Below are 12,531 nucleotides of genomic sequence, written 5' to 3' on the forward strand. Positions count from 1 at the left end.
CTGATTCCCAAGAGCTCAAGCAGCGGAAGTAGTCACTGTTGTGAAGCTTACTGTTGAATTTACATGGTGTATGTCTGTGTCAGTTGGCTTCTGTTCACTTTCTTATCCATAGAGAGCACTGGTCATTGCCCAGAAATACCGACATCCCATGTTCCACCACTACCTAAGCCTAAGCCTAAACCTAAAAAAGCTCCGCTACCACCAAAAAATGCCATTGCCACTTCCACCGCCAGCAGCCATAAGGGTAACGAAGCACCTCATGCTAAAAAAAAGGGAAAGGCTCCTGCTAAGCAGCCTCCTCTCCCGCCGCCCAAGCCAACAGGCGCCAGTGCAAATCGAGAAGCTGGTGAGTACTGCCCGTGCAGTGCAGTTACGTGGGTGCATGTGCATGGGGCTGCTTGCCTTGCTCTTACGGTGCCTTGTGCCTTCAGACGTAGCAGAGTTACTGAGGAGCATGCCGTGGATGTTTGTAGAGAGCTTCCTGCTGGTTCTGCTGGCCACAAACACCCCAGACAACACACAGACGTCCTCGCTGTTGAGTGAACCTATGTACAACACCGAGCACATCAGAGACAACCCTGAATTCCTAGTTCAAGTGTGAAAGCTGGCAAAAGAATTACCCAGAGAATCAGCTCAAGAATTAGCAGGGAAGAAATTGACTTCTGAAATCAAGGACAAGTTACTCCTTAGTAAAATTAATGTGGTATTGCTGTAACTTTCAACTAGAAGTATCAACTATTCCAGTTAATTTGACAATATTACAAGATCACAAAGACGTTAAAAATAAAACCATGAAGACATCTTAAAAGACTGTTGAATAGCTGTTGGTTTAGCTGACAAAAAAAATTACAACCATTAGAAATTACCAGGCTTCTCTCAGGTGCTGTGATTTTAAGTACATACTGGAAATGCAAAATATCAATCATCAGGCACATAGCACATGTATTTATCACCACACTATTACATCAAAATTCAGCAGTGATGCAAGATTAAAGATTATATAGATGCATGGATGCTCTTAAGGTACTGATTGTGAGTTTGAATGGTTGCAGTGTAGACAATGACCAAAACCAAAACGTCCACACATAATTTGAACACAAGCAGTATTGTGATGAATGGGCTTCATATATGTATTGACAAACTTATACAAGCTGTGTGTTTTCAGTCTCTGTCTTCAAAGCCCTCCAGTCCCTCCAGTTTCCTCTGCAAGTATTTCTCTTCACAGCTTGTACATTTTGCCACATTTTGTATTTGAAGCATACAGAAGAGGACTATTTGAAAACATTGCAAGACTTCTAGAATGACAATAATAACTTTGCCATAAAATGTCCATTAACTTGGTAATAACTGTCCCTACTACATCAGACTACTACATTTTGAAAATCCAGAATTTGCTGCTTGTATTTCACATGCAGCTGGAAAACTTAGCTCTCCGTAGGTGAAGCAGCCTTGTAACAGCAGACCTTTCAGAAGTAAAGCAATCCATCACAAAAAGAACAGTTTATACCTGTGGTTGGTAACAACCTGTCAGGTACCTGACTTTTTAGACTAAAATACATTCAGGTTCCAGATTTGTCTTCTATTAGGCTTGCTGAAATGTCAGCCAGTGCTTCAGACCATATGACATCCACGTATATCCCTTATTCTACTGGTAATTTCTTCCAACATTAAAAATACATTGTGTTCATTCAAAGTGGGGCAGTACTTAGTAAGTAGAGCTGGTTTGGAACAGTGTTAGTACAAGTGTTTTGTCAGATCTCCATGAAAGTGAACAGATGATGCAGCCCGTGATCAAGTCTCATGAAGGAGGACAGGGATATGAGTAACAACTGAGCCATGGCTCTCCTGAGGGCAGCACAGCAGGTTTCCATACTGAAGTAGTCGTACTGGGAGAATGGGACTTAAATGTAGGCATGGATGTATGCCAAAAGGCAAACAACAGCCATTAAATTTTTAATTTAATCAGAATTCAAATCTTCTACTGAAAAAGAGGCATGACAGAAAGTTGTCAGCCAGCCCAGTCAAAAACAAAACAGCATTAGCACTTTTGACCCATGTGAACACGTAGGGGTTTTCTGTGGGAGAAATCTTTTAAGTTTCCATATCTTATTGCAGGTTCTGAGAATAACATAAAGATTTTTACAATGGAAACATGTTTTGACATTTTCCCAGCCACAATTGTGTGGCCATATATTTGTACTATGCTGCAGTTCTTAAGTGCAAGCATGTAACTGGCTCTGTTGACCTCCAGCCTGCACTGAAGGGGATCAGAACCAGAGCCTTTTCTTTCTACCATCCACCTACACAGTAAGATTTTTGTTAAATAATATACAGCTTGGAACCACCATCTATTTCTACTGTAATTATGAACTTCTGCCAATGCCATTTTTCTGCTTCATTCTGTTTTGCATGTAAATTGAGTGATTTGTACCTGATGTGGGAAGATAAGTGCAGTATCAGTTGATGCAGGACAGTGCCCGTTACAGTCACCTGGGAGCACAAAGAGGAACAGGGAATTGCCTGAAGTTTCTATAAATTTTTTCAGATATACAGAAAGCTTCACAACTCTCTAAATGTTTTTAAACCGTAACAGCTACAGAAGAGAACAGTAAAGTGTCTTTTGAATTAGTTTCCATCTCCTTTGAGAACAGACTCACTGTGAAAACTGTTTTTATATAGTGAACTTATTATGGCCAGTATCTGCACTTTGATTCTCTCCCAGTCTGCCAAGGGTTGTTTTTTACTTAAATGCTTATAAGTAAAGTAAGCCTTCCAGCAGATTTCTGTTACAGCTTTCTGTTTTACTCAGTAAGCTTAGCCAGAAGGCTGCTATGTAATTTTATAATCTTTCATTTGTTCTCTGGAAGTTAATGAATTTTTAGAATTACATCAGAAGTATATGAGTCTGATGCATTTTGATGAAAAGGACTGAACCATTAGATGTTTGTCATTTTTATTACTTTTTACATGGAAGTCAGAAGTTTGAAGCTCCCATCTCAGGTGATAGGTACATTGACACAGCAATTGGAAATGTGACTGGAATGCATATGGAAATGCAGGCTAGCTGAAATCTCTAGTGAGATTCATTATACGTATATGCTTCAATATGATGAGCATCACAAGATTAAACAGCCAGTTTGGCCAGCTTGTACAGCTACTGTCAAAACCTTGTTTCACTACATTTTCAAGACTGCCCAAGTTGGTCAGTGGTAAAATGAAGGCCTCCAGTACATACAAGAGTCCTTCAGTGCCCTCTCCCTTCTGAAGGTCATTTAAGCAGAGTGACAGCAGTGGTTTCTGTCTCTCTTTTGTGGACAGACCCAGCTGGACCTTAAAGTACTCCTTGTTTTGCTGTCCCTCTGCTGTTTGTCATTACATAGGAGGACATCAATTGCAGTAACATTGTGAAAGATAATTGACTGATACTCAGTAACAGTCCTCAGATGTTCACTGAAAAGTATAAGGAAAATCACAGGGTTTTCACAGTGATCAGACCAAACATTCACATAGTACGAAAGGTCAGGCAATTTTCTCTGCCAGGGACCTTTTTTTTTTTTTTTAAGCTAAGTCACTACACATATTTTTAGAATAAGTAGTGGACTTCTTAGATGATGTCCAGACCAAGTGTAATGGGCCAATTCAGAATGCTCCTACCCATTTGTAAGGTTGGTCCTCTCTGCTGTTCTTGGGCAAGTATTCATAATTTCAGTGTCTCCCACACAGAGGTGAAATCAGAACTGCAACATTTATTCATCTCAAGCATTTACATGAAGTATTGTAGAAGAATTGTGTATCTTTTTTTGAAGACCAGCACAAATCAATTCATGCAGAAAATACAGTGTAAAAATCATAATTGCAAGACTGTAAAATGCCTTTTATTTTCTTGTTTTAGCCAGTTCCTCTCATGCAAAAAAACTACCAGTCTCCAAGTCTTCTTCATCACCATCTCCTTCGTCCACATCATCTCATCCCAAAGCCTCTAAGGAGACTTCCAGCAAATCTGGCACATCAGGGACTCCCAGGGGCAAGAAAAAACCTGGGAAGCAGTCAGCCCCACGAACAGCACCAGACGGGGCTGCTTCTTCCCCCTCAGGTGCAACAGCCAACAGTTTGGAAGCAAAGGCAGAAAAACCCAAGCCTGAGCAAACTTCCATAGTAATTTTTGAAATGGAGAACGCAGACCAGTCCATCAAGCTTGTCGTGCCCCCTCCTCCCAGTGCTGCCCCTCCTCCACCTCCACTTCCACCTCCTTTTCCCGCTGCAGCTAGTCAGCCTGCTGGCTCCTCAGATGTCCAGGATGTGTCAGACAGCTGCGTGGCAGGGCCATGCAGCCCTGGGTCAGACACAAAGCCTCTTCTCCCAGCTGAGCGTGGCGCAGACCAGAGTAAGAGCAGCGGAGCCCTAGGCAGCGCTCCAGATGCCGGAGGAGAAGCCACGGAAAGGTGAGACAGTACAGCTGTCCTGGGGGAGCGGAAGGACCACATTTGTTTGCACTGTAGGCATGTGGGGATCTCTTCTGGCTCTTCTGCTGGCTGGGAACAGTTTGTGTGGCAGCCCAGCACAGTTTGTTCCTTCCCAGAGTCTTTGAGCCTGTCACCTGCAGTACCTCATGTTTCCCCAGAAGGTCATTGGTCATGACCTGTCTCTTACTTCATTGTGTGGCTGGCACTTGCGTCAGCAGTCCAGCTCAAAGCTGATGACACTTTTATTTATCTCTCATAAAGGCAAACAAGAAATGATGCTGAATTATAATGGGGTTCTTTACGGTAGATGTCTTTATTTTCTGTAGCTATCATTAAATATCTCACTGTTAAAGTTCTCAATTCAATAAATAAAGTTCTCAATTTCAGTCCCAGCTGAATTTACTTGAACACTTGAAAATGAGGTTTTTTTCAGGCTTCAGTTAGTAGGTGTTTGGTTTTTTACTGCCTATTGACTTGTCTGAATCTCAGGTACTGTAAAAACTGGTCAAGAGAAAAGTCATAATTACATTTTTTAGGCAAAATAGTTAGCAGAAAAATTAAACTGGCTTATTAATTTGTCTTTTCTCTGCCACAAAAAATCAGCATCTTTTATATGAATACAAGAGGGTTTAGTCTAGATGTCAGTAGCCTAGAGACCTTCCTTTAAATTCTTGCTAGTACATCTGTTGCCAGCTCTACATTCTAGTGGTACATCTTCCTTTACATAAAAATTTTCCTAAGGCTAAGGGCAATCTGCTGTTGATCCTCAGGTTCGTCAGTGATGAGCATGAACATTTTGAACTCAACTGCAGTGAGACTGTATTTACAGTGAATAGGGTTAGGTTTCCAGAACAGAAAACTTTGCACTCCCATCTGTTCTCCAGCTTGCTCCTCTCACCCCCAGCTTTGTGAATTGTTTTCTCTCTTGGTCCCACTCCACCAAAAAAAACCAAAAAAAAAAACCAACAAAAACTATTAGGATTTGTCTTAATGCAATCTTTACAGCACATCATTTGGGATTGTTTGCATCCTTTTTCCTAACACAAATATGTAGATACATATCTGCATATGTTTAAAATGTCTTATATATGTATGGTTTTTAGAAATTAATTACTTTGATCAACAGAACTTTTATTTTCATCCTTGCTTATTCAATTGCTTCTCATTTGTGTTTTGTTCTGCTTAAAATAATGTGTCACCCTATCTGCTCATGAATAAACAGCTTGGCTACCAAAGAAGACCAGGAAGGGGAGGCTCCGGATCAAGCATTCTCTGAACTAGTGGAGGAGGCTTCTGATGCTGCTGCCCCTCCTGAGAGTGAAAGCAGCAGAGAGAGCCATGGCAGTGACTCGGACTCGGACGGGCCGATCCTGTACACAGATGATGACGATGATGATGATGACGAGAATGCAAGTACTGAAAGTAAGCACGCTGCCCAGAAAGCTGCAGGCTGCCCTTCACAGATCGCATTTTATCAGCACGCCTGACCCATGCTGGTGTGAGGCAGAGAGAGGAATGGCTGTAGAGAGTGCTTTTAGGGAATTTAGTATTTTGTTACTACTGAGAAATGAGTGTCCTTTTTCTCCCAGGCAATCACAATCAGAAACCTGTGCGTGGGTGACAGCAGATCAATCATTGCATGGAGGAGAGAGGAGGTGGGAGGAACAGGCTCAGGAGGACATGAGGGTGGAACAAGGTGGAGACCTTAGGGCATCACAAGCCATTCATTTGGCTTGCCCACATCATCAGTTCCTTGTGGGAGTTACAGGTGTGGTGAATGACAGAGGAGGCCCATCAGTCAGCAGCTTCACTGTCTGAAAGCCACTTCTTCCTCTTTGATCAGGATTTTTAAAGCATTGGAGCAACCATAACAGACAGAGCAGATCACAGTAGATTACATCTAAGTTTTACAGCTTTGAAATTTCATCTGGGGTCATGACTCTATCATCACCTTAAGTGGTCAGAAGCTCTGCTGTGCTGAAGGAGTTGTCCTGCCCCCATTCTGCCTAATCCCTGCTCCCAGCTGTTTTTCCTTAGGCTGGAGTTCATGTTTATTTTTGTAGGAGCAGCTGTTGTTGAGCTGATTTTCAATAGCATTGGTGGTTCTGTGATCCAGCTCACCCCAAGGCTTCTCTTTTGCTTGGGCAAAGAAGGTGGCAGCAACAGACCGTCAGGAGCATGAAGGAGGGCAGCCCTCCCTCTACCTCCTCCAGGGTGGCCTTACATCAGTATAAAATCACCATCAAGCCATTGTTTGAGAGCCTTGCTCACTGCTTTTTTGGAGGTGTTTCACCATGCTCAACAAAGGTTTGAATGCCAAGGTTCAGTGTACCAAAGTGGCATGAGGCAAAATGAACATGTTTTTTTGGTTTATTTTTTTTCCTTGGCCACTGGTGCAGGAGAAGGTGAAGTGCTAGGTAGTTCAAGAGGCTGAAGTCTTCTGCAGTTCTTTGTTGGGTTTGAATACAACCCAAATTTATAGAAACCAAAAGTTCTTGTGTTCACACAACAGCACAATGTTTTATGAAAAGTGAGCTGGAAGCTTGTGGTCTTACCAAACTGCCTGACACAGTGAAAATCTGCCAACCTAAGGCATATGTAGCCCACCTAAGTCAGAATGTCAAGAAACAAGGGAATACCATAAAGGCTGTGAAAAATGCCTTTCCTTCCACAGCTGGCTGAAACTAATGCTGGCCGAGCTGCAGAGCTCTTGTCCCTACAGTGTCAGTTTTATGGAGAACAGATTGCTTCAGTGCCTGGGGGTTGCTTCCTAAGTTACTTTACAGACACTCAGATCACTTTTCTAAGCTGTATTTTTTAGTTTAGTTTACAAATAACTTAGAGATGGAAAGCACTATAAAAGAACTAAGTGGTAATTGATTGGAAAGAAAGCTGAAAGGATGAGAGAAATTATGATAGAATGAGACTAAGCCATTTAAGGCTGAAGAAAAAGAGCAGCAGGTTCCTAAATATACTAAGTAGATAAATAAGCCAACCTGTAATGTATTAGACTTCAAAGACATTTTAGTATAGATTTCTCATTTTTATCCTATCACTTCACACATGACAAGTGATGTTTGTATCAATTTGGCTCGTAGCTTTTCCCTCCAAGCCTTTTAGCTTTTTATTTTCATGAACTGAGCTAAAATTTTTCTTTTGATGTTAATTAAAATTCCTCTCCTGCATGTGGGAACAAGGCTGCTTTGGGGAAGTATTAAAGTTCTTACTCGGAGTTTGTGTCTGTAACCTGAGCATGAATGAACTAAATCTACCCTGCTCCTCCTTTCCTCAGGCTCTTTGGCAAGTAAAATTCGTCGTAGGGATACTCTTGCTATCAAACTTGGCAACAGACCATCTAAGAAAGAGTTAGAAGACAAAAACATCTTGCAGCGTACATCCGAAGAGGAGAGGCAGGAAATCAGACATCAGATTGGAACAAAGCTTGTGAGGTATCAGCTGCAGGGTCAATGTGGTTTCACTGGGTGGAGGTGGAGGAAGAGAAGTGAGAACACTCGGTTCATGTTTTAAATGCAGCCCAATGTGAGCTGAAGGATCTTTGTGGTACAACTATCTGGAAAATGGTGTTTTAATTTCTCACAAAACTTTAAACTCTCAATAATGGATTTTTTGTCCTGCAAGAAACAAAATCTGAGAGCTTTTGGGGTTTTGGGTACTTTGGTTATAAAAAGAAAGAAGAGGAAGAGGGTAAGAATGAGTCCACAATAATCAATGCCGTAGTTCTGGTTCTTTCTCCAATTTTTTAGCAGAACTTCCACTTGTATAACCATCTCAGACAGAGCACTAGTTTCTGACCCACAGAATATGCCTATGCATGTTGTCCCTTCTGAACCTTCTCCTTTTCCCCTGGCTCTCCAAGTCCTTCATTATCATATACTGATCCCAGCAAAAGAAGTTGAGCCAGTCAGTGTTTGTGTTTTACTGCACCCAGCTCTGAGGCACGTCTTTCTCAAGCTGTTAAACTGCTATGGGATGTATGTTACTTTCTTCTTCTGGACTTGAGAACATTGTATTAAAATATTCAGTTGCCTTTTATAGGTTTTTTAAAAGAAATCTTCACATTTATTTAGGCTTTTGTGGTCTCTGAGAATAAACTACAGCATGCCTGTATTTTGCTAGACCTGTCCATGTTTCTGTTTGGCTCAGGAACGTTGTTCAGATTTGGAGGATGTCCTGTGTTTTTTTGAGATTCCTAGATACAGGGTAGTCCTGTCAGTACTGCTCCAGTACAGAGTACACAGTTCTGCATCAAAACCCAGAAAAGCTGACTTGCTCTGTGAACTGCGTGTCTGGCCAAGGCAGCTATTTCATTACTGAACTGTAAGAGTGATACATCTACTGTGCAGAGCCCAAGGGTCATTTTTCTTCTGCTAATGAAGAGGCATGGTTGTTATCATTGCTTTCCTGAACAAATCCCAGATCTGGTGATCACATCCTGCTTGTCAGTCCTCCCTTGGGGGCTGGAACTACAGAAGCTACTTTGTGGGTTCTGCTGGAGAGCTGAAAGCAATGCACACAGCTGTGCTTTGGTGGCAGGAGACTATCTGCATACATCAGGGCTGTGCTCATATCCAAAATGACAGCCAAGTTTGATGCAAGTTTCATAAAAGCACTGGCAGCATCAAGGTCTGGTGGAAAATCTGTTCCCACAGCTCAGTCAGGGTTGAATTGGGTTCCCACCTGGGACTTCCTACAGCTGATACTGGTCACTTATGGTAAACCTGCCAGTCCTCTGGGAGAAATCTGTAAGTCCAAGAGTGATTTGAATTGGATGAGTTTCACAAGCCTTGTAGTGTCACAGTTTGTAGTGAACTGTGTGAGTGTTGATGAACAAAGAAATACTTATCTTGAACACACCTGCAAAATAAGTTTTACTCCTGAAATTCTTCTGTCTTCTTTCCTCAAGTGGACTTGTTTAGTAAACACAGAGACAACATCAACCATGTTCTTCCCAGTACAAATAAGAAAATTAATATCTCAGTTTGAGGTTTTTGTAATGACAGTTGTTATATTTAGGTAACTAAATAAAATTAGGTTTCAGGTAAAGCTCCCAGTTGTATTGTACATACAAATTAATGAGGAATTAACAGCTTACATGTCTTGTTGGTTTTGGTTTCTTAAAAAAATTTAGTCAGACTTCAAAATATCAAAAATACCAGAATTCATTCAAAATACCTGAGAATAATCTAACAATTGCACAATTGATTATAATGATGAGATGATGCTTGGGAACAAAGAAGGTATATGGATTTATTAATAAAATTATACCTGTGAGGACTTTAAATTTGCTGGTACAAATTCTGTAATATTTTTCAAGTATCAGTTACTCATGTGTTCAAATGGCAAACACTACATCTTTTAAAACAAACAGCAGTTATTATAACTGCCTGGAAATGGCTTCCAGAAATTACATTTTTTAAGCTGTATTACAAATCCTAATGTGTCATTTAGATCTAGTTTTAAATCAGTCACTTACTTTGTTCTCACAGGAGACTTAGCCAGAGGCCCACAACTGAAGAGCTGGAGCAAAGAAATATCCTGAAGCGTAAGTATTTCTTTCAGGTTTCATATAGTATTTGCTTAGAAAGGGAGCATGTGTTGGATTCATATGGAAGCCTGTCAATGTTGCTCCAGTATTAGAACCATAACTAGAGGGAAATGATGTTCTAGAAAATAATGTGTCATCACTTCATTTATACCCTAACCTGTAATTGTAGCTTTGAAAGTTCCATTTATTGAATATGCCAAATTTTACTTGTCACAATCTCACTTCTTGAAGCTGGTCCCAAAGACCAGGAATGACTTGGATACCCTTCAGAAATAGTTCTAGGCTGGTTAACCTTCCACCTGTTTTTCATGAGGAGGAGGAGAAAGGAGTATCAGTTGGAGGTGGGATGGAAAGCAGAGGATAGAAGGAGGAGTAGAAAGAGGAAAGGCAAAGTGTTCAGCAAAAACTCAATAGGTATATGCCAACTACTTCAGCATGCTGGCCTTCCCATTAACTTCTGACATAAATGTCTTCTGTACTGAAACCTGCATGAGATTCTCACTGAGTATCTTCCCATTGATTAAATCCTACCTCATATCCCTGCTTAAAAAAAAGTCTGTAATTCAAATAGTCAGGGGTGGAGGAAGTACATTAGATGTTTACCCTTTATACCTATTCTGCCATTTACTTATGTTGCTTCTGTTCTTTGGCTCGCAAACTCTTCAGAACAAGCATTGTTTTGTCTTCCTTTATGAATCTTTCCATAATAAAGATGTTACCTAAACACAAAGTGCAACAGTTGCCATGCCCAGCTCCACCTAGTCCTGTGTTCATCTTGCAGAAGTGGTTAGTACTTGATGGTTTAGAATAAATAAATGAAGAAAAGACACTTTATAGCAATAACTCAAAAATCACACAAGTAGCAAACAAAAAACCTCTTAAGGCATGAGAACTTCTCACACCTGATCAAAGAGTTGGTATGATGCTGTTATTTCCAGCAATTGTTCAGTAAAGTTTTACTTCATCTGTGCAACTGTGTTCTCAGCCCTGATGTGTAGCACGTTAATGGGAAGGGGAGAGAGGAAAACAGGATGTTTACCTGACAGCATCCATGGACTGATGATTCTGTCACTTGCTCAGGCTAGCAAATCAGGGAGAGGGCAATTATTGGCTTTCAGGCAAACCATCCTGATAATAAAATGCTAATAAAATCTTCCTGGTGTTGTTTGAGCTTTCAAATGCCAAATAGTGTCATGTCTTACTGAAAAAGGAAGCTGCAGTTCATGCTTGCACAGGACAGGGATCAGGGGACTCCTGTCTGGCACATAATGTGAATAGGCTTCCTAAAACTGTAATTTCCAAACCTATAAATGTCATAGATAAATAAAAATAAAATTGGAAATAAGAACTTTTTTATATATATATGACAAACTGCTTATGCTGGACAGTGTGAGAAAGGTAAATCCAAAACGTCTTTGGTGGGCCAGGATATGGCCACTGAGCTGGGAGCACCCGCTGGGCTCCCTTATTGCCCTTTCTCACTTATCTTGAGGTAACCAACCCAGCAGTGAACCTGTGATGTATTTAATATCCCCTTTTGCCAGTGTTTATTCCATTGACTGCTTTTGCAATAAGTAGCTCAAGACTGGAAAGCAATTCATAGATTTCCTCTCCTGTTTCAGCTTGTTTACTTTAAGCTTTTGGCAGTGCACCAGGCTTTGCACTCAGTGCCTCCTGCCATCCTCCCCTGCTGCTGCTGGGGGGGTGTCTTAAAGAGGCCAGGGAAAGCAAAAAATAAAGACTGGGAAGCAGAACTGTAAATCACAAAAAAAAAATCACAAAGACCCTTGTGAGCATGTGGAGGAACTGCTTTTTGCTCATCACTGAGCTATAAAATATTTCAAGTTGAAAGTGATCTATTAAAACCAAAGCAAACCAAAAGCAAGACAGGGTTTGTGATGAGAGTCTGACTCAGAGTCCTTTCAGGGTGCAACTTCTCTCTAAGCCACTTACATTTTGCATCAAAATTATTGCCATTCCTTCCTGCGGATCATTTGAAAATGTTTACACATCTTAAATGCCTTTGTTAGTGTAGAGAGTTTTTGTGAGTAAGTTGGGATTTCTTTCATAAAGTTTCCTTCCTCATATTTTTTAAGCAGTAGATGGGGAGAAAGAGTTATATTATTGTGGGTATGTAAACTGCAGCTAAGGGGATGTATTGTTTTAAGTAATATTTATCAGACTTCGAGGTTACATTGAGTGGTAAAGGTCCAAATGTTTACTTCAGGATAAAGTTCAGCCCAAATCTTCTAAGAGGTTCAGAAAAAAAATCCCTACTTTTTTTCTTTTTTGTATTTCCAGTTAGTGAGCAACTCTGTTTTGCAAGAAGCTTTGTTTTGATAATATTTCCAGATAAACCAGTTACTGAAAATCCCGTTTCCAAGTACAATCACAAGATATTGCAGGCAGATTTGTACAAAAACTGTTTGGATAAAACTATCCAGGCTTCTGAGACTTCCCACACTAAAACAAAGTTAATGACAACTCAGGAGTCCACTTGAA

The 12,531-nt window shown here is 40.7% G+C and overlaps 1 protein-coding gene across 5 annotated transcripts in view; it reads left to right on the forward strand.

Moving 5' to 3' along the window:
• PHACTR2 (phosphatase and actin regulator 2) overlaps positions 1-12,531 on the forward strand; it is a 134,211-nt gene that overhangs the window by 105,468 nt on the left and 16,212 nt on the right. For 4 of the 5 annotated variants that reach the window (XM_021540414.2, XM_077782151.1, XM_021540416.3 and 1 more), the window contains 5 exons: positions 113-346; positions 3,893-4,442; positions 5,686-5,885; positions 7,756-7,912; positions 9,971-10,026. In XM_021540414.2, the coding sequence (XP_021396089.2) occupies positions 113-346; positions 3,893-4,442; positions 5,686-5,885; positions 7,756-7,912; positions 9,971-10,026 (1,197 nt within the window). The remainder of the gene's footprint in view (positions 1-112; positions 347-3,892; positions 4,443-5,685; positions 5,886-7,755; positions 7,913-9,970; positions 10,027-12,531) is intronic. The other variant, XM_021540419.2, reaches the window with a different exon arrangement.

This window comes from Lonchura striata, chromosome 3 (genome assembly GCF_046129695.1).
Source record: "Lonchura striata isolate bLonStr1 chromosome 3, bLonStr1.mat, whole genome shotgun sequence".
Lineage (NCBI taxonomy): Eukaryota > Metazoa > Chordata > Aves > Passeriformes > Estrildidae > Lonchura > Lonchura striata.